The sequence below is a fragment of the Phyllobates terribilis genome, unplaced genomic scaffold (genome assembly GCF_046119375.1).
Source record: "Phyllobates terribilis strain yellow unplaced genomic scaffold, ASM4611937v1 Scaffold_2__4_contigs__length_985480577, whole genome shotgun sequence".
In the NCBI taxonomy this organism is placed as follows: Eukaryota; Metazoa; Chordata; class Amphibia; order Anura; family Dendrobatidae; genus Phyllobates; species Phyllobates terribilis.
Window position 1 is genome coordinate 857,378,559 of NW_027362762.1, and position 26,528 is coordinate 857,405,086.

Here is a 26,528-nt window from a genome sequence, read left to right on the forward strand (position 1 = left end):
CAATTTTTATAGAACATTAAGCTTAAGATTAATAGGGGTGCCCAAACTTTTTCATATGACTGTATGTGCGCTCACCTGAGCCAAGATTGCACCTGTAATGTCTATTATCTTGGATTAATATTTGTTGCAACCATTCCAAAAATCAGGACTTGATACTGATTTTAGTACAGGTTCCATGCCAAAATCCAAGTTAGTTTTCTATGACTCTCCGCGTTCAATGCATGTACATTTTTGGAGGCCTGTTCACACATATGCACTTGAGAAAAACTGCACGGAATTGTTTCCTGAAAAAAAAAAAAAATTCTCAGAATTGGTAGCAAGCTCTGTATTCTCACTGAATAGCTGCATAAAATGGGATTGATCATCTTAAGGACATCAGACCTCTTTGTGAACATAGCCTTACTTTCCATCGGAACGCCATGGAACAGAACTTCCCAGAATTTGTCATGATTTGCAGAATGTTCTTTCCTCTTTGGTACCAGCCAAATTTCACACTTCAGGCTTCTGTTTACTCTCTCTTCTTTCTTGGATGTCGCAGGTCTGGAGTTTTTTCTTTCCTTTTGATTTCCCGTTTTTGTCTGGCAGCTGGAGAACTCCGCACTTCTCATCCATCTTTCTAGCCAGCAGCGAGAGGGAAAAGCAAAGATCTGCTATGCCAAGAATCTGAAGTGTAATGTTATTCATAGCCTTGTAGTCTGGTCGCTATGGAAAATATTTCACTGCTTGTTTTGAAACCCCACCTGCGCATGGTGTAAGATCTGCAGCCCTCCTCTTCTCCGACACGAGATTGGCACGTGATGTTTGGTCACCAATGGTCTCTCAGCAGAGAACCGTCATACTTGTTATGTTCCTGAAGTGCTGATGTCTTTCTCCGCGCTCGTGTGACAAAAAGTCATTCTGTTACTCAACGGAGGAGGAATGAGACAGCTGAAGGAGCGCCATCAGACATGGTGTGTGTAGAGACGTGACCGTCTTCTTCATCTGCAGGTGTTTGGACTTCTCTGTAGTAGTACGTTGTCTTGTACTTTATCAGCACACTAGTAGGACTTTTTCTCTTGTGACTTCATTCTCTGCAAACTGTAGAATTAAAACTTACACTTCACAATAATCGTGCGTTCCTATGACCGGTCGTTTCACAATAATCGTGCTGCTTAAACCAGCTGAGCCATCGCTATTTTGCTCATTCTTCGGATGAAACAATCTTTTGTGCTGCACAAAAAGATCATCGTTCTCGGCAGCACATAGTCCGATGAACGCAGAACTTGCACTGCCAAGAACAATAGCAGCCTAGGTGCATTGACCAATCTATTACACATCATTTAGCATTCATCTGTATAAATGGGCAAATAAACCACCATGGATCAGCAAACAAGTTGCTGTTCGGCAGTATTTTAATCGACAGATGTAACCACACCTTTAGTCACCTAACCTCTGATTTTTAAAGTAATATGTGATAGGAATTTCACTAATGTAAAACTAAAACGTTTAAAACAAAAACAAACAAACAAAAAAAAAAATGCAAAATGCATATAAGGCTACGTTCACAAATTGCTTTTTTTTTTTTTTTTTACAGCCAAAACCTGCTCTATTGGCAGTGAAAAAGCTGCTTTTTTTGCTGCATGTTGTGTGTCATTTGTCTACAATACATGTTTAATAAAGTTAGTTTAATTCACCAAAAATGCATGGTTGCTTTCTCTGGTGAAAAAAAACACTGAAAAAAGTGACATGCAGCAGTTTTCCAATTCGGTGAGGAAAAAAAAGGAGCTGCATTTCTGAACTCTCATAGCTTTAGCTGGTACTGTAAAAAACAGCTTGTAATTTGCATAAAAAAAAAAGCATAACAAAAATGCAATGTGTGAATATAGCCTAAATGTTCCAAGCTGTGGCTATATCCTAGTTGCTTGTAAAGCATATTCACTGTCTTGGCTTATTTAGATGTTTTGGGGATCAAGAAGATGTTCATTACTTTTTATTATCCCCCCCACAATGTATTCCCCAGGGCCCATAAGGGTTTTTGTAATTACCTTGCTTTGCAGTTACTGCCTGTGAGCGGCGCTATCGCTAGCCACTCACAGGCGTCTCGTGACCCGCCACTGATGTCATGTCAAGTGAGGCGTGACATCAGTGACGAGGCCCCCCGCAGTGGATGCTCGGCCGTGGGCAGGGTTACCCCGCACGTCACACCCAGCATCCACCGCTCATTTTCCCAATGAATGAGGAGAGGGAGAGCGCGCGGTGGATGCCGGGTGTGACGTGTGGGGTAACCCTGCCCACAACCAGCAGCCACTGGTGGAACGCTGAAGAGGGACCCTCGGCTGCAGCTTGGACTTGTCGTGACGTCAGTTGATGTCAGAGCCGGCTGCAGCCGGGGGTCACGTGATTCATGTGAGCGGCCAGTGATGGCGCCACTCACAGGCAGTAACTGCAACGCAAGGTAATTACAAAGATACTTATGGGCCCCGGGGAAATACATTAGGGGGATAATAAAAAGTAGTGGACAACCCCTTTTAAAGGGGTTGTTTAGTCATGTTTCTTCAGGATCACCCTGCTTCTCTGCCTTCCTGCTTACCCCTCCTGTAGATTCACAGTTCAGACCAGTGTTCTGGTCGCACCCCAGTTCAGACCAGTGTTCTGGTCGCACCCCAGTTCAGACCAGTGTTCTGGTCGCACCCCAGTTCAGACCAGTGTTCTGGTCGCACCCCAGTTCAGACCAGTGTTCTGGTCGCACCCCAGTTCAGACCAGTGTTCTGGTCGCACCCCAGTTCAGACCAGTGTTCTGGTCGCACCCCAGTTCAGACCAGTGTTCTGGTCGCACCCCTGACCCGAACGGTGCACTCTGATGCTGCAGAGGCAAAACCTCCTTTGCTTGCAGGATCAGAAGAGCGCAGGGTCACTAATGCCTACCAGATCCAGCCATCCGGCCAGCTTTATAGCTGCGTTTTGAAAGTTGTATAGCAAACAGCTGGCAAGCTCCTTGCTTAGGGTTGTCTGCTGAGGTGACCAGTGACTTAAGAACTGAGCAGTAAGCTATAAAATTAAAAATCCCTCCATTCTTTTTAGTGAGAGGTAAAGTTGCTTGTTTTTGCAAGCACTTTGTAATTTCTGAGGAGTCCTTTAGAAATAGTTTAGATGACTGATATTAGTGTATATCCAGTTATAAGGTGGATTTTAATTTTGGGATTAAAGGACTTTTTCCAACTGGAATAGCTACTGACGACAACTACATGTCCAGTCTTTGCACTTCCCTGCCATTATATTTACATTTCTGTAGCCAAATATAAATTTACACACAGCAAATGTCTTGAAATCTGTTATATTTGAATAGGGTTGTGTCGGTAGCAAGGACTATAGTAAGCCTTATTCAGATGAATGTGTCAATCTGCAACTAATGCTCCTGTGTATGAGTTCACCCCAATAGTGATCGGAGTGCTCTGACTGTGTCCGGTCTGTCTGCTGCCAGTCAGATCCCTGATGGATATGTTCACAAATGATGACCAGGGTCAGAATAAATTATAGTGATTGCAGTACGCCAAACCGACTGAACATTAATTATTGCCTGCAGTTAGTCTCTACTCCAGGCAATAAAATAGTTTTTATCAGCACCATCAGTCTGGAGCTTCCGGTCCCTGATTGGCAGCACGGTCCCCATGGGCAGGTACCAATGGTGATTATTTTTATACATGCAGAATCAATGGAGATCTGCATTTTTTTTATTGTTGATCTTCTTTTTTTTTTTGTGTGTGTGTTTTTTATCTTGGGCATCTTACATTTCTTATGAACTTTTTGACATGCTTGTTTCTCTCACTTTCATCCAGTTCTTCAGGTCTTTTTGCTTACACAACTTGACAGGTGAAGAGTTGACTCTAAAAACATCAACCTTTATCCTGTTAAAACTTTAACATGTTTTTAAAGCCACTTGCCTTTTTTATGCCTCAGCATAGGTAAAATGTCAATCACTCACATAAGGTAGGCTGACTCCAGTAGACCACAGCTGTCCACCTTGTGATGGTGTTTTCAGAGTGGTCTTCAGCCAAGGAGGCTAGAATCTTTGCCTTCACCTTGGGCTGTTTCTACGAGCCCTGGACCTATTAATAGGGTACTCCTTGGACATTGTAGAATAGACTATGTCCATTATGTGTGGTGACCGTGTCGGAGCAGAGAACTGTATTTAGAAACCAAGCTGTTTTTAGATCAACAGGTCAGGTTTCGTGGGCTTACAAGCCTCAATATTTATGACAGGTTTCTGAGAAGGTTGCTAGGTTTCCTTAATCAGTTCTCACTAAAAATATCCCTCGCACCATGAGATCCTTGTGTGTTTTTTTTTCCATGCGCTCGTCACATTCAAAGTCCACACGACCTGAGTAAATGACTTCTTCAGGTCATCAAGATACGTGTCACTTTGAGAGCCATATTGGAGATGAGCATCATTTTGTTTAATCTGTGTAGACAGCCCGGTGACCTGTAAACTATTGCTTTTTATGAATTATAGGCCACCAGGAGGTGTAACAATTGTGCTCAGTATTCTTCCTGACAATTCATTAGGGACAAAAGAAATCAGCGAGGTGCGACGTACAAGAGCAGGAGCCTGCGTTTCACATTATCAACCCTTTTGAGTTGTCTTAAGTCACATAATCTAACACAACTTAGAAAAGACCATTAAACCTTCAATCCTGGTTCACATATAGCAGGAATAAGGTTTCCCAGTGAATATAGTATTTAACCTATTTTTATTGTTTTTGTATTTTAACAGTTCTTGCACCATGGGCTTAGTTCTTCCTTTGTGGAGCGACACCCTTATACACCTGGATGGAGATGGGTAAGCTTTAAATCCTTTACTTTTACTTTATTGGTATTTCATGCCCCACAGTTTAGCTCAAGAAACTCCCCAAGTGTTACCCCCCCCCCCCCCCCCCCACCAATTTAAATAATCACAAATCATACCCCCATTGCAGTCCAGTCTGTAGGACAGCTTTTGGAATATTGGGACTGTTGGCAAATACTCAATGATATGACTTCAGTTTATTCCGTCTTAGGCCTCATTCACACGTTAGGGTTTAAACACATACGTGAACAACTGAAGTCGTCAGTGCATGGTCAGGGTGTCCGGTTTTACCATCAGGGTTTTTCAAGGATGGATAAATAAAATAACAAAGCTTCTCCTATTCTTTTCCATGATACATATGGACCGCACACAAATGACATCCGTGTGCTGTCCATATTTATCATGGACCCATAGACTTGTATTGGCCCTTTGCATCTGTCATACCGAAAAAAAAACTAACATGTCTCTGAGTTTCTCACGGACACACTGTCCGTAAAAAAAACATGGACATGTGAACAGCACCATAGAATATAATCTGTACGTGTTGGATCTGTGAAAAGGCATGCGTAGCACACATACGTGCAACACGGATGTCTGAGTGAGGCCTTATGAAGGTTTTACCGTTCAGGTGGTTTCCATCTGCTTTTTGGGTCCTATTTCGGCATGGTTAGAACATCAAGTTCTTGTTGTTTTGTTTGTTTGTTTTTAAAAGCTTTTCACTGAACTACTGAATATATAAAGCCATATTCATTGTGAATGTAGTTTTACTTTGGCCTTAGAGAAATGAGGGGCGCTATCTTTTAATCAAAGATATAGAAGCCGCTGTAACTTACTATTATGTTCTCCTGTCCATGTAGAAAATGTCACCCGGTTCTTTGCACTTCCTTTCTAGGGGATTCAGTGTATCTACAGACAACAGGGTTCACATATTTAAACCAGTGTCCGTTCAAGCCATGTGGTAAGTTGAGTCTCTTCCTTCCTTTGACTTTGCAATTTATTACATTTTGTGTTCTCTATTTGAGCCTAATGGAGCTTTCTTTTCTTCGTCTTCTGCAGGTCTGCATTGCAAAGCTTGCATAAAGCCTGCGAGGTAGCTCGTGCCAACAATTACTACCCAGGCAGCCTTTTTTTAACGTGGGTTAGTTACTATGAGAGTCATATTAACTCTGACCAGACTTCGGTCAACGAATGGAATGCTATGCAGGATGTCCAGTCCCACCGCTCCGACTCACCGGTGCTCTTCACTGACGTGTAAGTTCCTACATGGATCTCTTCTCGTGGCTTTTGGAAAGGATGGCCTCATTGAAGATTGTTAGTTGGTGTGTGTACTGCTCTGCATATTTTCTCCTCTCAAAGGAAGAAAACTGTCTCTAGTGCCATCTCGAAGTATCTAAGTACAAGCCCATAAACTTGACTTGACTAGAGATGCTCATCTATAGATGGCTGCTTTGGAGTTCCTGCTAATTGTCCGTGCAAAGCAGAATACTGGTTGGTTGAGTATGACTCCTGTACCCAAAAATTGCATCATAAGAGTCTCTTCCACCCAACCAGTACTCTGCTCTGTAATGATGGGGAGCAAAAACTGTAACAGCTGTCTACAGGCCAGGATCTCTATGTTAAATGATGTCCTTAGTGCTCCTCTGTGGGTTGAAGAAGTGACTTTACAGGATGGCTACCTTTATGTGGCACTAAGACTGTTTTTCCACCCTAAATTCCATGCTCATTTTAGGAACTTTTTTGTGCAGGACTGCCTACACCAGCTGGATCTCTGCTAGGAAAACCTGTCCACCCCACACTCCCCCAAGGAGCTGTTGTATTGGTGTGCAACACAATATTCATTGCAGCTCTTTAAGGAGGCCAGCCTATTTTAATATAGGCGAAGTCTATTTTCTGACATTGATGCCACTGCCATATGTGCCTTTTCATGAATATTTGAGTATTTCCATTGTAAGGGGGCAGCAGGTGCTATATAAATGGCCGGCCGCATCAAAACATCGCCTACCCTTAGTGGACACTTCATGAAAAAGACTTGTCTTCTCTTTTGTAGAGATGTCCTGCAGTAGCATCACAAGTGATTAGTTGGGCTATTTTTGCAATGAGTGATAAGGCTTCAGGAATCGAGGTTAACGGCATGCGATTAGCTACTTTACAGAACCATAAATGGCCTCCTGCGACCGTACAGCTCCTGGCTAGGTGGGGGAGACATGAGCCATCGTGTAGCAGCCATGAGAACATCACTGGCTGTTCTCTGCATAATGACCCTATGATATAACATGGGGAATGTTCACCTCGCAGTACTCCAGCACCTGTCCCTATGATAACATGGCATGTAACGCACAGTGAATTAAGTACTGGCACTTGTCTTTTAACAGCCCGACCGAACGAGAACGCACAGAACGTCTGATTAAAATTAAGTTAAGAGAAATCATGATGCAGAAGGACCTGGAGAACATCACATCCAAAGAGGTGAGGAAATATGATTATTTTCTACCTGTCGCCTTCTCGTCCCAGTAAAATCTTATCCATTACTTGTAAAGGACACTGTTCACATCACGTTTTCAGAGTGGGATCCTCAGAGTGTAATGCTGAACTCCGACATCTGTGAAATGGAGTATGGAGTGTGGTGACCAGACCAGCTGCAGGTCTCCTCACCCTAACGCAACAACCTTATGGGCATGCCTGAGGCTTCGGCTTTATGGACAGAGATCTTCAACCTGTCTGGACATCATTTCCCATTCTCTTCACGAATATATGAGTTTCGCCTAAGGGGGCTTCAAGGAGATCGGGGGGGGGGGGGATGAACAACATCTATCCATTGGTTGTGTGTTATTGCAGCCCAGCCTTGTATACAACCCATGTTCTAATGCTGAACAAAACCTTTTTAAGGTTTTTTTGTTTGGTTTTTTTTTGTTCCTGATTTTTGGAAAACACTCTTTATTGGATTGCCTTCATATCTTTGACTATTGTTTTTTTTTATTACTTTTTTGATGTCCATTACACATCGCAATATCGTTTCTATCACTATTGTGCACAGATCTGTCCACATACCTTCATCCTAGTTTATAGTTGGATATATCAAGAAGCAGTTTGGGGCGTAATGGTCAAGCCTCTTGCAGATTTAGGTGATATTTTAATTTGGTGTAGTCGAGAGCCATGTTGAACGTTGACCTATTCCCTGATTTTATACTCATGCAGTCAATATTTGATCCTACTTTTTGTAGATCCGGACCGAGCTGGAGATGCAGATGGTGTGTAACCTGAGAGAATTCAAAGAGTTCATGGACAATGAGATGATTGTCATCCTAGGACAGATGGATAGCCCCACCGAAATCTTTGACCACGTGTATCTGGTAAGAGCTCCTTTTTGCAATCTCTATAGATGCACTTAGGTTGGCGCTCCATGTTCAGCCTGTGCTCCTTCATCTGGGTGCATAAAATTCAGCAATCTACGTCAGAACTTTGTTTAATACAGACCTCACACTGTTCTTGTGAATTATTTCTAAACCGAATTGAGATTATGAACTTCCCGAATTTGACGTACATCTGTTATATTCTCTGCTAATTTGGCCTCTTATGGGGAAGTGGTTTCAATGTGTAAAATAGATTTCCTTCATCATGGTGACGCCTTTACTATCAAGAGGGTATCAACATGAACTTTCTTAGCCGGATTTGGCTTGTGGTGATTTTGTTAAAATCTTCACATTGAGCAGCTGTTAATGAAGCATTGAGTTTGGCATTGATCCATTTACCCCATGTTTTCCCAGGCAACGGACACTTTTCACAGGTTCAGATGGGCATATTTATGCACCCATATTGTGGATAAAAGTCTTGTTCCGACCATTTGCTAAAGCACCTGAGCTCCATAGAAAGTAGACTTGGCACTCATACGGTGAAATAATGTGATTTATTAACAGCAATCCCAAATAAACGTTTCAGTGTGAACAGCAGACCTTCATTAGTACATGGATTGCCTAAGGCAGGGATGTAAACTCAGACACACAGAGGGGCAAAATGAAAAATTTGGATAAAGTCGTGGGCTACCAATATACAGAATAATGGGCCTCACATAGTCCTCCATACAGAGTAATGGGCCCCACATAGTCCTCCATACGCAGTAATGGGCCCCACATAGTCCTCCATACGCAGTAATGGGCCCCACATAGTCCTCCATACGCAGTAATGGGCCCCACATAGTCCTCCATACGCAGTAATGGGCCCCACATAGTCCTCCATACGCAGTAATGGGCCCCACATAGTCCTCCATACGCAGTAATGGGCCCCACATAGTCCTCCATACGCAGTAATGGGCCCCACATAGTCCTCCATACGCAGTAATGGGCCCCACATAGTCCTCCATACGCAGTAATGGGCCCCACATAGTCCTGCATACGCAGTAATGGGCCCCACATAGTCCTCCATACGCAGTAATGGGCCCCACATAGTCCTCCATACGCAGTAATGGGCCCCACATAGTCCTCCATACGCAGTAATGGGCCCCACATAGTCCTCCATACGCAGTAATGGGCCCCACATAGTCCTCCATACGCAGTAATGGGCCCCACATAGTCCTCCATACGCAGTAATGGGCCCCACATAGTCCTCCATACGCAGTAATGGGCCCCACATAGTCCTCCATACGCAGTAATGGGCCCCACATAGTCCTCCATACGCAGTAATGGGCCCCACATAGTCCTCCATACGCAGTAATGGGCCCCACATAGTCCTCCATACGCAGTAATGGGCCCCACATAGTCCTCCATACGCAGTAATGGGCCCCACATAGTCCTCCATACGCAGTAATGGGCCCCACATAGTCCTCCATACGCAGTAATGGGCCCCACATAGTCCTCCATACGCAGTAATGGGCCCCACATAGTCCTCCATACGCAGTAATGGGCCCCACATAGTCCTCCATACGCAGTAATGGGCCCCACATAGTCCTCCATACGCAGTAATGGGCCCCACATAGTCCTCCATACGCAGTAATGGGCCCCACATAGTCCTCCATACGCAGTAATGGGCCCCACATAGTCCTCCATACGCAGTAATGGGCCCCACATAGTCCTCCATACGCAGTAATGGGCCCCACATAGTCCTCCATACGCAGTAATGGGCCCCACATAGTCCTCCATACGCAGTAATGGGCCCCACATAGTCCTCCATACGCAGTAATGGGCCCCACATAGTCCTCCATACGCAGTAATGGGCCCCACATAGTCCTCCATACGCAGTAATGGGCCCCACATAGTCCTCCATACGCAGTAATGGGCCCCACATAGTCCTCCATACGCAGTAATGGGCCCCACATAGTCCTCCATACGCAGTAATGGGCCCCACATAGTCCTCCATACGCAGTAATGGGCCCCACATAGTCCTCCATACGCAGTAATGGGCCCCACATAGTCCTCCATACGCAGTAATGGGCCCCACATAGTCCTCCATACGCAGTAATGGGCCCCACATAGTCCTCCATACGCAGTAATGGGCCCCACATCGTCCTCCATACGCAGTAATGGGCCCCACATCGTATTTCAGTGCCAAATCTACTTTCTATTGAATTACAGGCCAGGGTCCTACTTGTGCGCCTACTCTAGAAGTGCTGTGATTTGTCCTATGAAGCATCCGAGCTGACGGCTTTGTAGATCCTTTTGATTGTCACTACAGTTCCTAAGGCTCGTGGTCGGATTAGGAATTGGATCCTTAATATACTTGGCGTTAAGGAGTTTCATCATCTTCTTTCTTCTGTAACTCCTGGCTTCCTGCTGGACTTTGGGCGATGCGCTCTTGATAATTGACCGTTCAAGCCAGCTTCAGAGCAGCACTATAGTATAGATCTTGTAAGGACTTCCTTCCTTGCCTAGGAAACTGGCCTAATAAACTGCAGAATTGGCCGGTAACGTTGGGAATGAGTAAATTTCATGGTAGAATAAAAAAACGTTGTTGAACAGATGGGGTATTTAATAAGAAGCAAATAGTAAAGTTCCTTGCTTTTACAAGCACTTTGCAACTTTACCTGTCTTAAGAAGTTGATTCAATCCCTTTTTAAAAAGTTATGTACTTTTGCAGTTTTTTTTTTTAAGCTCAAAACTGAGATCCAAGGGCAAATTTATAAACAAATGTTAACTCATGGGAATGTGTAATTAGTTTTGATGTTCATGAAGTATCATGTGATATGGCAACAGGTCCACGTCGTCAGCTCTAATTTTGAGTCCTGTCACTGTGCAAGTTGTGACTTGAAACAAATCCATTTTCAGCCAACTATGACGTGTGGAGCAAGTTTATAGGGTCCTGTACTCTCCCCATTAGTGTAAGGCCCCCTCCCCATCGGCATAACATACAGTCTGTTCCGTAGTCCTTCAGCACAACTCTGTTCTCACCACTGGAGGCAGAGGGCATGTTGCAGGCTCTGCTTAACCTTCTCTTCTGGAAGAATGGATCCCTGCGGCTTATTTTATCACATCAGAGAGCAGGACGCAGCAGCAGTGCTTAGAAGCCGGGCGAGCGAGGTCAATGCCAGGTGACCGGCAGGCTCTCTAGGGATGTAAGACTATTTACCCTGCGAGGACACTGATCTTCATCACTCGTAACAGGAGGATGGTGATCCGCAGTGGAGACAGCAGGCTTTGTTGTACAAGGATGACTAGCTTCAAAGCTGGGTGTATGGGGTAAGAAACATTCTTGGCCGCTGTCTGTAGACCCTGTAGGGAGAACGCATCCCAAAGCGAGATGAAATCTTTCCAGGGACCAATGCCAAGATATGAACGGCACCTTGGGGAAGAATCGCTCATGAAAAAAAAATGAGCGGAAGCCCTGACATCAGCAAATATGCAATGACTGCACATTAGCATAAAGCGCGAGGCCGGCTCTGGGTGACCACTGGCGTTTGGCATCCGTTCGGGGATTCTTTGTGGTGACTGGTTGATCTGTAAAATTATAATTTCAAGGGGTTATCTGGGGCTTAGGGCCCCCATACACGTTGGATAAGTCTGCCTAACCCACCAATTTTGGTGGGATTGGCCGACCAGTCAATGTATATGGAGGGCCTCCTAATTCATTGACAGGGGGCAGATGGATACGTTCCGTTGAATTTCAACAGCAGATTCTTATGTTTGTCATGCCGATAAACCAGTGCTGGAAGAGACAAGGGGTCTGGTCATAGTGGGGTAAAAAGGAGATGGCGGCTGGCAGCTTGATTGTTCTTTTGTGTATGGCCAGCTTTACAAATAAAGCATTCGTATCAGATCGGTGGGTCCAACGCTTGACACCCACAGCTGCTGCATAGTGAAGTACAGGGCTGTGTCTTCCATTGCTCCTTCCGTAGCCAATGTGACCCCTAATAGTCATAGCACTGACAGTGTATAAATACTGGTCACATGTAGCGTGAACATGTATAGGTTGGGTGGTGGGCATCATGATTGGGCTTAACCTTGGTTCTCATGTTGGAAGTCTGATATAAAGTTTTTGTGCAAATAGTACATATAAGTTGGTAACCTGGGTGCTCTAGTTTCCTCCCACAATCCAAAGATCAGACCTCCTTATGCAGAATTTAGTGAGCCCAACTGATCACAAGGATTGACAACTGTCTATAAAATTGCTGTAATATATGTATACAGTATATAATATACATATTAGGTTTTTTTTTATAATTTAGTCTAGCATGGAAAGGTTCGAAACTTTGCAGATCACTTAATTAAAGCATGTGGCCTCTTTCCTGAAAAAAAAAATTCATGTAAGTCGCTGTTGTTCCCCAGTCTGCCTACCTTTTAGCTGCATTTATGTCTGGATGTACTCAGGTTAAAGTACAGATGATGGCAGTAAAGGGTCGGCTCAGCATCTATGTCTCACTAAGGGCTCACGCAGATGTCCGTGGATCTCCGTCTAGTCACTGATCGCAATGCACAGACTGGCCTCGGGTCTCTCAACCGAAACATGACCGCTTCATATTTTTCTATGAGGTCAGGAGACCCAAGGCCAGTACGTGTAGTGCGGTTCGTGATTGGACCAAGATCCACAGATGCCTACCTCTGGAGATAGACTACTGCAGGAGATCGTTCTGATGAGCACAAGGCACAAAGGAGGAGACAGGCGTTGACACTGTCACTGCCATCATTTGTACTCCAAATCACGACATTCTGTTATAAATTCTGCTGAAGGCAGGCAAACAGACTGGGGTAAAGAATGGGTTTGGAAGCCATATACATGTAATTTTTTTAGAGAATTCCTTAATACAGTGATTAGCAAAGTTTCATAACGTTCCATGCTGGATAAAATAAAGTTTAATAAGTAATGCCTCTTATCTCGGAGAACTCCTTTTAACGTTATGGCAGTCTCATTAACGCTTGTATATAAGCCCATCCTTTACCTGCCATGTGCCCAGATCTGCAGTAGATCCAGCGAGGTCAGTGAGAGTCCAGCATGTGCTTGTGATTGTCACATCACCCCATGGACTCCTGGGCGTCTTCCATCACTGGTCTTTAACACTTTGCTGTATGATGGCTCAGGGACCGGTCCTGCGTTGCTCTGGATGACGTCTGTATTGGTGACATTGTGATCTGTCTGATACTCAAGTTCATGTGACTTGTAAGAAGTGATCATGGTGGCACACATTCTGGCAGATTGTTAGGCCAGCTTTGCTGATGGTGTCCCTCAAGTCTCGGGGACTTTGCCTGTTTGGCACCAGGATGCAGCTGTGTTCGGCCTTTGTCCCTGTACACACATCCTGGTGCCTTCTGCGCAGTCCCCAGGGAGCTCTGAAAAAGGCTTCTTACCGCTCCTGTGAGATCGGTGGAAACGTGACCTTCGGTGGAGGATGTACCTGGTCTGACAGGTTGTTCCTCTCTGGAAAGGGCTTTTCAGATGGGTCCAATTACATGGACGCTGAGGTCATCTGTTTGCCTTCATGCTATGTTCTGTGTGTTATTCCTGCCTTAGCAAAGCTTTGTGGAACAGTAAGGAACTTTAATTGTTAACCATTTCACTGAAATATCTGCTCTGGTGTGTCCTACGGTGCTTGTACAGCTCCCCTTCATGTTACATAAGGAGTTTGGCAGATGTTTGGCTTTTCTTTTTTTTCTCTTAATTTCTTGTGTTTTTTTAGGATGAATTCTTGCTAAATAATTGGAGTGAGCTCATTGGAGTCATTACTGAATTGGTGTTTGTTTTAACAGGGCTCCGAATGGAACGCCTCCAATCTGGAAGATCTGCAGAACAGGGGGTAAGAGACTTCAGTGTGTACAGGGCTCGGTGCACTTGGACTAATATTATTCAATGGGGCAGTGCAGATGAGCGCTTTTTATTTTTATCACTGACCGAATCCGCATGTGAAAAAAATCACACCTGCCCTAGTTTCTTCCATAAAGAGGATGAGACTCACACTTTCATGTCTATGGGTTAGTAAAATTGGATGCCACAGTACACAGTATAGCATCCAATTTTTAAGGATCCGTTGCAATTCTGTAACATGGGGGACTGTAAATCATTAATAGCTGCTGAGTAAATAATTGCTTTGTATACGGATGACTAGCGAGAAAAAAAAAAAATCATCCCACTTTTCTGGATGAAACTTTGACTTTATTTTATACGCTCGTGTGAATTTACCCCAACTAGAAGGACTCGGATGTGTGCATGGATGCCAATGAATTAATATAAGAATGGCAAATGGTAAAGGAGTTGTCACCTATCCATTTGCAGATTTCTGTTACTGCTGAGACCCCCACCGATCACATCACGCTATTCATTATCTATGGGTCTGACTCTTTTTTGGGGGGGGATTGGTCCTTGTGGTGGGGCTGGAAACTATCAGCAATCTTTTAATTTAGTCAATTCGTTTTAATTAATCTCAAAACACATCTTGGGTTTAAAAATAAAAAAAAAACAACCCTTGACTGCTTTCTTTTAAGTATCTGTGGCGTTTTTGCCCTTGGTTTGTAAATCACTTGGATGTAATTAAGCTGCAATGCTATGGATAGCCCGGATAAAAGGGGCGCTGTCCCTATAAGGAGTGACTATGGTGCCACTGATTCTCTGTAATTTGACATGGTCTTTACACCACCAGATCTGTGCGCTCACACCCAGAGTCCTGAATCAGATAGGGAATGTGTGTGCAGTTTTCAGTGTCAGAACAACACATGGTACAACTATGCACAAAATCATAACAGACTGATTTTTCTGCACGGATAGTTTAAAGCCCTGTTTTTATCGGGCGCTGTGCCAAGTGCAGGGGTGTAAAACCACTACTCAAAGGTTATCTGAGAACAAATGGTTCACAAAACTTTATGCAGACTATTTTTGAAACCTTATGGGAAAGGCGAGCAGTGCGGTAAAACAGATGTCTAATGACTGGCGACGTTAACCCTTAACCTCCTATATTATTTTACTTTAATGGTAAGATATGCACCAGATCTGTTCCAGCTCTTGGTATCTACAAAGTGTGTCTTTTGATTTTTTTTTTTGTAAGGTCACCACATTAATCACTTTTACCTTCTTCTTTCCTACAGGGTGAGATACATTTTGAACGTCACAAGGGAGATCGATAATTTTTTTCCTGGAGTCTTTGAATATCACAATATCCGAGTGTATGATGAGGAAGGCACGGACCTGCTGGCATATTGGAATGATACATACAAATTCATCTCGAAAGCTAAGTGAGTACATGGATAAATTATTGTCCCAAATGTGGACCGAAACTGCACCAAATTAATCGGTGACACTTGCTGTATGATACATTTGGCACACTGTACCGGACACGTTTTACACTTTTACCCTTCTGTTCGCCACCTTTTTGGATTTCTTAAATTTTTTTTCTCATATTTTGCACTAAAATGATGATGTCCACAATTAAATCTTCCAACTCCCTTTAGCCACAATTTCTTCATAAGACTCATTCCAAAACTGTCCACTGAGGTGTAAAGAGTGTATAATACTGAATTCTGGAGCATTTTGCTTGGTAAATCTGCCCCATTTTCTGTGTATTATGAGCGAATATATTTGCAGGACACCAGTTTAGTGACCACGTCAGTATTTCATGGCTACTGGAGGGTCCTGTGAACCGCATCGAACATCGTGCAATCTCCAGGGCCTCTTCAGACTGGCAGGCTCTGTGTGACCTCATGCGTGCAGCATGTTGCAGTGATGACATCATGCCATGTCTACAAATTGGAATAGGCCCTGGAGATGCCGGCAAGCACCAGGAGGTTCACAGCGCTCCTATAAGGTGGTCTTTGCACCAGGATCCTGCTTATTCGCTCATCTCTAGAATTGATCTTTTGTACTTCCTGTGCTGAGAACACTTGCTTAAAGGGATTTTCCACTAGTATGATACTGATGATCTATGCTTGGGATAGTTCATCCGTATCCGATCAGAGGCAGTCTGATGCAGTACCGGCATTGACCCCTACACTATTTACATCTAGTCTCTGCCTGAGCTGGTAACATGATTGATGGGCGTCCCGGATGTCAGAATGCCACTCACTGATCACATCTTGATTGACCTATCTTATGGATAGGTGATCCAGCATCATAGTAGTGGGAATAACCAACATATACATGCTCACTTGTCGCGGCCAACCATGTACGTTTTTTTCAATGGTCAGAGGGGAAATGCTAGACACCCCTGGCTGCTGCTTATCTCTCTTGAGAACAGATGGAGCGGGCAGGTTGTGATCCAACAGGCAAGACCCATCTTTACCCCAACAACGAACATCTGGACACTACCATACATGTTAGATGGTAGTCAAGTCCTGCTGAAATAACAAGTTTAAAGGGGTTGTCCACTACTTTGACAACCCTGTCTCACTCCGCATGTTATGTTTGCCCTCATTAAAATAGCAATACTTATACTTAACACCGCTGGAATGGCGCAGGTGGTGGCACTGGCTCTCCCGGGGATGGCCTGACATTGTCACTCAACCCCTGTGGCCAATCAACGCTGTCTTCAATTCGGACAAATCAGACATCAGCTGGAAGTCAAAACTGCGGCTGGCCGCTTACTTCCTCTTGATGTTCCATTCTTCTGAAGACTGGGAGAGTGAAGCCAGCACTGATTGGCTGCAAGGATCACGTGACATTACAGTGTGAGGCAAGCCCCGGGAGCGCCAGTGCTGGAACAGCACCGAAGTAGAGTATAAGTGTTGTTATTTTCCTGCGGGCAATCATGCTGATTGAGACTGGGTTGTCAGAGCAGTAGACAAACCCTTTAAGCCAAACTTTTTCTAAAATGTATGGCCACCTTCATATACAAAATTAGCTTTGGAAGTAATTACTTTTCTCCTTTAGAGCTTTGAATTGTAAAAGTTTAGGGGATTTTTATGTAATATCCTGTTTTTGAGTCCAGCTTTCCTTTTCTGTAGAGAGACTGGTTATATTACTAGACTGAATATTATTATTTTCAAAGGGATGTTTTTGCCGGAAGCGTTTCCGTGTCATGTTGTCCTGAAACGGGAGGCCCAGCTCTCATGTTAATGTTGATGAAACACAAGCCGATATATTATCACTGGTTTATAAACATCCATACACGTGTCTGAGTGTTGCGTTATCATGAAGGCGCCGCCGCACTGCTATCATCTGTGCCTTGCGGTCTGGATGCAGATCATTATTTGGCAAATATCGCCCTCTAGTGGTGAAACAGTTCAGCTTCACAGTATTTTTTTTTTTTTTTTTTTTTTAATTTCTTCTGGTCTTACTTTTAGTTTTATACTTTGGTACATTTACTGTATTTACAGTCTAAGCGTCGTGCAATGTAATAATATCGCTCTATTATGCCGTTTGTCTTGCAGAAAACATGGAGCTAAATGTCTTGTGCACTGTAAAATGGGAGTCAGCCGCTCCGCTTCCACTGTGATTGCTTATGCTATGAAGGAATACGGCTGGAACCTGGATAGAGCTTTTGACTACGTGAAGGAGAGGCGAACCGTTACCAAACCTAACCCTAGTTTCATGAAGCAACTGGAGGAATATCAGGGCATTCTGCTAGCCAGGTGAGCCTACCAAGGTGTCAAGTGCGTAGATGAGATGTAAATGCACAGAACTGTGGAGACATTGGTGACCTCTCAAGGTGCCTCCTGCAATCTACATTGTTTTATAATATTTGTCAAGACAGTTTGCAAAGTTCAGTTGAAAAGTTTGGTGACAGTCCGATAAATCTATGTCCATCAAGCAGAAGCCACATTACAGTATATATAAACTATGGGGGAAGGTTTCAAGGTAACCGCCTCCTCCGACCCTTATTTTTCCATGTGAACCAGCACATCTGAAGTTCACAGCGTACTTTTCCTGGAAGGAGACAAGTTTGGTGCAGTGACAGACACAACAGGTGTCCATGAGAATTACTCATGTGATCCCTCTCCGCATGTCATATTGACTTGTCATGTCCTGGACACAAGCTCCTAACAGTATCTACTTTTCGGACATATTTATATCATTCGGTTATACCATTAGCGAGCTCCACAGCTCTGCCAACTGACTGTGGCATTGTTCCAGCTCCAGAATCTGATTACTTTTATTAATAATGAAGAAGTGGGCAACATCTAGAGTCTAAGCCCTCGTTCTGATGTCAGTTTTTTGCATACGAGTGCTATCCGTGTTTTTCACGGATAGCACTTGTACCTGTAATAGTCCATGAGGCCATTCACATGCCTGTATTTTTTCGCGGTCCGCAGAAGATCGCAGAGGCATGTCTGATTTTGATCCGAGGATCAGATCACAATCCACAATGCATGTCTGGGTCTATGAAGAAATTGGACAACACTCTGATGACATGGTCTGTCAGAATGGACAAGGTGGAGAAATTTAGGAGAAAAACTGACGCTCTGATCAAAGTCTGCTCAAAATAATTAGTCCGCTTTTCTTGTATGTGAGAAAATCAGACATGTGAATGAAGCCTCTAACTGGTTTGCATTCGTTTTCAGCAGTTTAATAATGCGACTTATAGGATCCAATTTAATCAAGCCCAGCAATTTTCTCGCCAGTTTAATGAAGGTGCTTGCCTCTTAGTAAATCAGGGGTTTCTGACGAGTTGCGTACACTTTGCCACAAATCTTACTCCTCTCAGGCCCCCATCCCTCCATAGCTGCACCCATTTTGTTTTTTTTGCACAACTCCCAAGTTGCGCAACATTTTTTTACAACCTTTTCAAAGCAATTTACGTCTTAATTGTGGCAAAATTGCTTTGAGTTGGTGCTATAGTCTTTTTGGCAATTAATGCCGTTACCTATGCCACAATAATTTATCACCATTATAGTTGTGTCTGTGTTTGAATAATTGCTGGTGAAGTTTAGGTAATGTTGTCGTCTTTACATTGCAGCAAACAGAGGCACAACAAGCTGTGGCGTTCTCACTCAGACAGCGACCTATCCGATCACCATGAACCCATTGGGAAAACCGGAATGGACGTGAGCAAAAAGGACATTACATCGTCAGCAGAGCAGCTCTCGGACATGCATCATTCCTTTACACTGGGACCTCAAACTGATAACTGTAACCCTACTTGCCCCATCAGCACCTCTTTGTGCAACACAACGCAAGCACGCTATGAGTTTACACCTTGTGACTATCACACTGGACAAATAGAGGATATTCTAAATCTCAACACAGTGAATGGCTGCTCGGTGCGATGCTGCTCTGACGAGTCGTCAGTCTTCCTGGACAATTGTAGAACTGACAGGCACACGGAAGATTTGTCTCCAATTTCTGAAAGCTTGACTGGTCAGTCTGAGCTACCTGACCTGACCCTGGACGACATGGAGAAGGATGCACTGAAGAATGAGGTTAACTGCCATCTCCTGCCACTGAGGGATCTGGGATCACACACTGGTGATCTCCCAGAATCTCCTGATCAGTCTTCTTTTACCTCCCAATCTGAGGACATGAGTGGGGACAGAATTGATTTCCTAAGTGCACTGGAGAAGTTTGTAGAATTATCTCAGGAGAATAGACCTCGGACGTGCTCCACCACCCGAATAGATGAGCAGATCAGCAATGCTAGGAATGGTGTTCTTAAGGGTTCTTGGCCAGAAACATCCTTGTTTGACAGTCTTGCGGATAAACAGAGCGGAAATGTAGATGTTAGCACCCCTCAGGCCTCAGAAGACTCATCTACAGATGAGGAGCAGCCAAAGGTAAGTGCACCCTACAAACCTACTACGTTCAGTCATGTTCTAATTCTAAATCAAAAAGCAGGCAGTCCAAATCAGACCAGCACTGTGCTGATGGCTGTCTCCGGACCTCTCCTGTAGACAAATACGCTTGACCAAACGTAAATGTGCTCTGGGAATAAAAGCTCCATACACATTAGATTAGAGGCAGTCAGAAGAGATGACATTAATCTCCTGTGTATGGCCATATTAATTTGCTGACATACTTCTCTGATGGCAGCTTATCTTCCTGAAGACCAGAAGGGGTGGAGTGGGTTGGGTTTTCCTTTTTAAGCATTGATTTGGCTGGATCACTAGGCCGGATACAGGAAATCTGCTTTATGGTCTTTTGCATCTTAGCATTTCACATTTTTGACTTTCAGAAAGTTTCTTCAGTGAATTTTAGTTGGTTTTACATATAGACCATCAATGTTTGGTGGGAACCTACATCCCTTTCACCACAAAACTGAAGAACCCCTTCAATACTTATTAACCTTATACCTATTAATTTTGCATTCTAACTAATGGTGTATGGTACTAATGGTTTGTTTTTCTGTTTTTTGTTTTTTTTTTGTTAGGAGGTCTCTGAACCACTTGTTCAAGATCATCTCCCCAAATCCCATTCTGAAAATGCAATATCTGTGAAGGAAATAATCACAGAGATCGAGTCTTTCAACCAGGGAGCAGGCCAGTGCCAACAGAAAACAGACAATCTGTCTAGCCAAGTACAAGCACCAAAGAGAAATACAATCCATGATATGTCACTTGAATCTGTTTGGGAGCCAGAAAGCAACTGCAAGGAGCAAAGTGAGGCCAGCACATCACCGCCACATGACAAGTCTAAAGACCAGAAGTGCAAGCAAAGTTCTCAGGAAGATTCTGAAACCTCAAGTGAAACTAATGACCACCCGGACGTTCCAAGCCAGGCTCCCAAGTGGTGCGCTGGCTCTGTCAGAAGGGCCACATTGGAGTTTGAGGAACGTTTACGACAAGAGCAGGAACAGCAGCAGCATACTGCAGCTGTGCCAACAAGGAAAAATTCCAAGAATGACTCTGCCTTTTGTGATTCTGTTCCAAAAAATAAACTTGAAGACTCTTTGCTTGATGTTCCAGATAGTGAAAAGGATAAAAAAGTCAAAATAAAAGTTACAGGGTTAGACTCTTCAGAACTTCTCAGATCTGAGCCGTCTAAAGAGTCACAGTCATCTTCGTTGTCTGACTATCATTACGTGCAAGTAAAGCAAAACACGAATCACTCAGAGCTAGCAGTTAAAGCTAAAGGGCAAGGAAATGAGAATCAGCCCCTTATTAGCAAACCTTTAGAGAAAGATGGTCCAGTACAGTGTCCAAAGAAAGTAGAAGATCTAGAGCATAACCTTGTACTTCAGTGTTATGATAGCAATGACAACAACCTCAGTCATCTTCAGTTCAGTGTCAGTAGCGAAGATGTAGTTCTAGAGTCGAAGGCTCCATCTTTAGAATCGCCTTTGGAAAATGTCTGTCCAAGTGCATCGGGCAGGTCCTCTGCACAAATAGAAAGTCTACCTTTGAAATTGGGTTCACTAGATGTAATTTTTCCATCTGACAGTGCCCAGGAAGTGCACAGTCTTGTAATTGACTTAAAGGATACGAGTGTAGTCAGTCCAAGTGTCCCTAGTCCTAATTACCAGTGTCACCCTTGCACCATCGTTTTAGAAGGTGCCACTGAAGATTGCACCAGTACTGATGAGAGTTTAGGCAACCTGTCGAACTATCCAGACAAGTGCCAAGGTGCCACTTTTATGGGCCTTGGCGAATTAATTCAAAGGGAAGCAGACAGTGCCTTGTCCCAGCTGAGCCATGAAGATCTTCATTTAATCAACAAACTTACTGAGAACATACGTGAACTGCGTGAAGTGTTGGATGTTTCCGCCTTTTCTTTTGGCCTTCCTCATAGTTCAAGTAGTGACAGCATCAAAGACTTTAGTAGCAACCCTGGCGTTGTCAAACAAAGAGCTAAGGAAATCGAGGCACGGATTCGGCAAGCTGGTCTCACCACTCCGTCCCAGATGAAACGTTCAGCATCTCTGGCCAAACTGGGCTGTTTAGAACTCTCTAAAGACGATTTGTCAGAGAGGGACTCTGTCTCATCGGAAAATAATCAAATTTACCCTGACATGCTTCAGAGTTCTCTCAGGATTGTGCCAGGAAATTATGAATCTGATTCGGATATAAAATCAGAAGATCCACCCGAAAAGCTTTGTATTCTGTCTTTGCAGCCCTCCTCGGGTCGGGAACCCACAAAACATTTTGTAGAACAGATCAAAACTGAGGAGTGTGTTGCAAGCAGCAAGCCAGTAGATAAGCCTCTTGTGCAGTATGCCAAAGAGTTTGGTTCAACTCAGCAGGGTATAGCAAGTCCTGAGTCTGAATTGACTGTCTCCCAGGGGCACCTTCACCCACCGGTGGTACTAGACCCCTCAGTCCCACTAATAACTATCACTCCCAAGCATGAACATGGTAGAACTCATCCTTTGAGAAGACTTAAAAAGACCAATGAGAAGAAGAGAACAACCAATCCACTATACAATACCATGTAATCCTGGAACTTTTTAGTGGGTTTTTTTTTCCATTCTTATAAAGGGGCAGGTGTAATATGTGAGGAATGTGCACTTTATTAGTTAATTTTATATATTTTGACATTGTTTTATTGTTCCTGATGCATGTATGGTATTGGGTTCCCTTATTTCTCCTTCCCTTTGTAAGTAATTCCTGACTGCACACATGTAAGTCATTGTACATATATAAATATAATTGTGTGTTTTTATTTTGTTCTTTTTTTTATTTTTAAATCTGAAACCTCAAATATTCATTTTACGAGATCCTTAGTAAAAGCAGGTAACTGTTCCTATATGGTCGTCCGGCCTTGTTGTCCGACTGACGTCTGTCAATATTGTAGGAACCCAGGCGCACTTTCAATTTCTTCTTCGAATTCTTAGATCGAAGCTTTGTCTAAGGGGTAGATGACCGTTCAATCTTTTCCGAACTGTGAAAGTTTTAGGATAGTCCAAGGTTTTATTACTGGTGTCGCTATGTTCTAAAGTTGCCACCTCCGTGGGCTGCATGTAAAGCTTACATAAAATGAGGTTCTTTTCTTTTTTCTTATAGAAAAGTCCTAATCCATACCTTCATTTTGTACCTAATGCCTTTTGGGGTCGACAGCGCCGCCATGCATTTTAAAGATGCTGTCGGCAAGTAGGATCCAGAGTGCCATGTGGCTGTTGACTTTTACATATCACTATGAACCTTACTTTAAGCAAGACTATGCCTGTTTTGTGGCTTGTTAGAATAGTAACATGTAAGGTGTTGATTTTTTTTGGAGGGGGGGAGATCTTTGCTGGACATCCACGTTGTCCTCACAACCTCCTAAACGTTGCAGTATGAGGCAGCGGCTTGTACTTGTTAGACAAGAGAAGCCGCAGCCCTGTCTTGCTGAACATAGCCACTTCTCCTTTTACAGGAGGGTCTTCATGAAGTAGTGTTACATCTTGGAAAATAATAGCACCATAAATAGGAGAAGAATATCACAATCTATGTTGGAATGTGCTCTTATTCGTTGGTCTACTCTATTGGGGATTGACCCTTCATTACTTGAATATGCTGTAAACTTTCGGAGTTTATGGCCATTTTACTTTTCTTTTTTGCCTTTCGCTTCTTTCTACTGATCCACTTGTCCCTGCTGTACTTCACACATTGTAATTCTCGTGACTCTCAGTGCTGCCTATCTGTCTGTACGAAAACCTGTATATGTTACATAGTGTGTGTGTGTGTGTGTTTGATATCAAAGCTACAAAGGGTTCGGCCTTCCTGGAAACCGTGTTCTGCTTCTTTTTTTTTTAATCGTTTGTGTGAAGAAGACATAAGTATATTATATAGGTGTATTTGTGGGCATCTATATACATGCCTGCAACATCCATACAAATACATATAATATATGTGTTCTATATTACACTTTTACTGACGTTTTGGGGTTTTTAATAGCAAGATTTGCTGCAAACTGGAATACTCCAATATAGTGATGTTTTACCGTTGATCCTTTCCTGTTTTAGCAGTTTTTGTTTTATTTGCTGCTATGGGCGTAATATTGCAGAGGCAGGGTAAAGAAAAGCATTTGAAATGCATGGAGATACCACAAGTTGATTTTTGGGGCTGTACTTATGTGTTCTTTGAGCTATGGGGATAAGAAGATAATGGAGTGTTAGTCTGTGGGTTGTCCCACAATTGCAACTTTATGGGACTGACAAAAATGGGTAGTAACATAGACAATGAATGGAACATCTGTGCACATGTGTGACCGCCAGTCCATTCAAACAGAGGACCCCAGAAGCCATAATCCTTTTCATTATGCATTCTGTATTTTGAGCATCCCTGAAAGAGTAACTAAACTTTTCTTTTTAATTATTGATTATCTTAGTAATATACTTCATTACCTTACTTTGCTTCCTTGTCGCTGAAACACCATGCTTGAAGGTTCCTACTCCATGCTCTTTTAGATGCTGCCTTGAACTGCTCTACCAAGAATCCCTTCTCAAACACTACTTACAAACACTCCTTGTCTAAGCGTGCAGGATGGGAGCTGATAAGCGCACATAAGGGAGAATGTTTGTAAATGGTGTTTTAGTAAGGATTCTTGCTAGAGAAGCAGTTCAAAACAGCTTTTAAAAGAACACGACCTAGACCGATATAACGGCACTTTGAGCATGGTGTTTGAGAGAGCAGGAAACAATGGGAATATATTATACAGATTCATAATTTTGCAAAGACTGATCAATAATATAAAAAAACATTGTTACTGTTTATAGGTACGATGTTTCATAACGATCGACTATTATGAGGTGCCTTAAAAAGGCCCTGTTACTGCTTCTGACCTGTCTGTTTTAGCAAATACTTGCTTTCCCCAGAAAATACTAATCCAAGTGCACCTTTTCTTAAGAGTCTTGCAATGTGCCGCTCCTCTGTTATTGTTCGTGGAAATGCATAAATACATTGACACCTCTTTTGTGTTAATTTATTTTCTTGCCATTGGGTACATGCCTACAGAGTTTGATACAGTCTAATCATTGCTGGTAATGTGCAGCCGGATAGCCTGTTGACAGTAGGAATGTCCATGAGGAATAACTTGGTGAATGGCACAAGGAGGTGGTATAAGGAAGGATGCTCCAGAATTGTTTTAAGTAGGATGGTAAAACTTGACCTGTCTGGAAAGCAAGTTCTCTTTAAACTGCAGGGCAGTGTAGACTTCCAAAACCCACCCATGAGTAATAGCCTCGAGAAGACGACAAATGCTAAATGGAAATCCTGGTTTTTAAAATTGGATGAACTGACCCTTTTGGTCTAGTTGCCTTTTAAATGCCTTCTGTAACCCGCCAACCAGTCTCTGAAAATAAATGCCTCTTCCGTCCCAGCTCCTCCAGCCACACTGTGAGTTTTTGCTCCTTGAGACAGAGATGTCCCTCCCAAGTATGATCAGATTACTATGGGCTGAGATAAACTGGCTTTCCAGCTATTCTTGAACTATGACTCTAAGTATTTGGCTTTGAGTTAAGTTTGTGTATAGATGGGAAGTGTGTGATTTTCCTCCCTGCTTTACACATTAGCAATCTATCCCTGCTGCACAATGTTCCTGCCAAGTTGTTTGGAAGTGACCAAAATCCACCCCAACTATTACAGATCTAGTTTTTACCGTTGGTTTTATTTTCAGTCTGGTCAACATTTCCAATTTGATAAGAGCATCCGATGCAGCGCCCTTGGTATACCAGAGGAAGAGGAATGTGTTGAGACAAGGTTTGTGTTTTGTGGATGAGTAAGGGGTATTGGATCTTTTTGGATGTCTTGTCTGCGTCCGTGTATCCCAGTCTGGCCTCTGCGGAGAGAGGAGCGGCACCCACACAGAGACTCTCGATAGCAGCTCACTCTTCGGCAAGTTTTCTTTTGTAAAATGTAAACACAATACGTTGGGTTTTTTTTAAGGGCATTTTTGTACAAACGCTGTTATTTTGTCTTTTACAGAAAATACTGTGGTTGAGGAAATTTATTGTTTACATTGTGAATATTAAACCGGAATAAACAAAAATACCTAAAAGATTCTTTGTGTTGCTTTCTTTTCCCCTCCTCATATGTCTACATGTATTTGTCAACCATTCTTTCAGCTGTGAGACATAAGAAAAAATTGTAAAATTTCAGCTGCCCATGAACACTAAGAGGCAGCCATTTTCTGACTCGCCATACTGCTTTCATTACTGGTTCAGTCTAAAAGTTTCCCTTGACCGGTTGAGTTTTGCATTTTCAACATGGAGAGAGGGTATATCCCCTGGAGACGCAGCTGACTGTGACCTACCTTCACTGAAGGCAAAAGGATAGGGTAGTAAAACTCCAATTGCCCAATTCTTCTCTCTCCGAAATTTGTCAGGAAGCCGCCATGCACATTAGATGGACAGTTGCTTCCACAACTGGTTTCAGCTAGCTTTTGTCTAGTGTATATGTAGCGGTCTTCAATGTCTAGTCATATCCGATTGTTTCATGATTTATGTGATGGAACA

At 43.2% G+C, this 26,528-nt stretch overlaps 1 protein-coding gene across 3 annotated transcripts in view; it reads left to right on the top strand.

Annotated features, from left to right (window-relative positions):
* SSH2 (slingshot protein phosphatase 2) overlaps positions 1-26,073 on the top strand; it is a 237,175-nt gene extending 211,102 nt beyond the window's left edge. For all 3 annotated transcript variants that reach the window (XM_073667970.1, XM_073667972.1, XM_073667971.1), the window contains 10 exons: positions 4,751-4,816; positions 5,715-5,780; positions 5,879-6,073; positions 7,195-7,288; positions 8,044-8,172; positions 13,990-14,036; positions 15,319-15,465; positions 17,596-17,796; positions 19,122-19,935; positions 20,529-26,073. In XM_073667970.1, the coding sequence (XP_073524071.1) occupies positions 4,751-4,816; positions 5,715-5,780; positions 5,879-6,073; positions 7,195-7,288; positions 8,044-8,172; positions 13,990-14,036; positions 15,319-15,465; positions 17,596-17,796; positions 19,122-19,935; positions 20,529-22,529 (3,760 nt within the window). In that variant the 3' untranslated portion in view covers positions 22,530-26,073. The remainder of the gene's footprint in view (positions 1-4,750; positions 4,817-5,714; positions 5,781-5,878; positions 6,074-7,194; positions 7,289-8,043; positions 8,173-13,989; positions 14,037-15,318; positions 15,466-17,595; positions 17,797-19,121; positions 19,936-20,528) is intronic.
* The last annotated feature ends 455 nt before the right edge of the window (positions 26,074-26,528 follow it).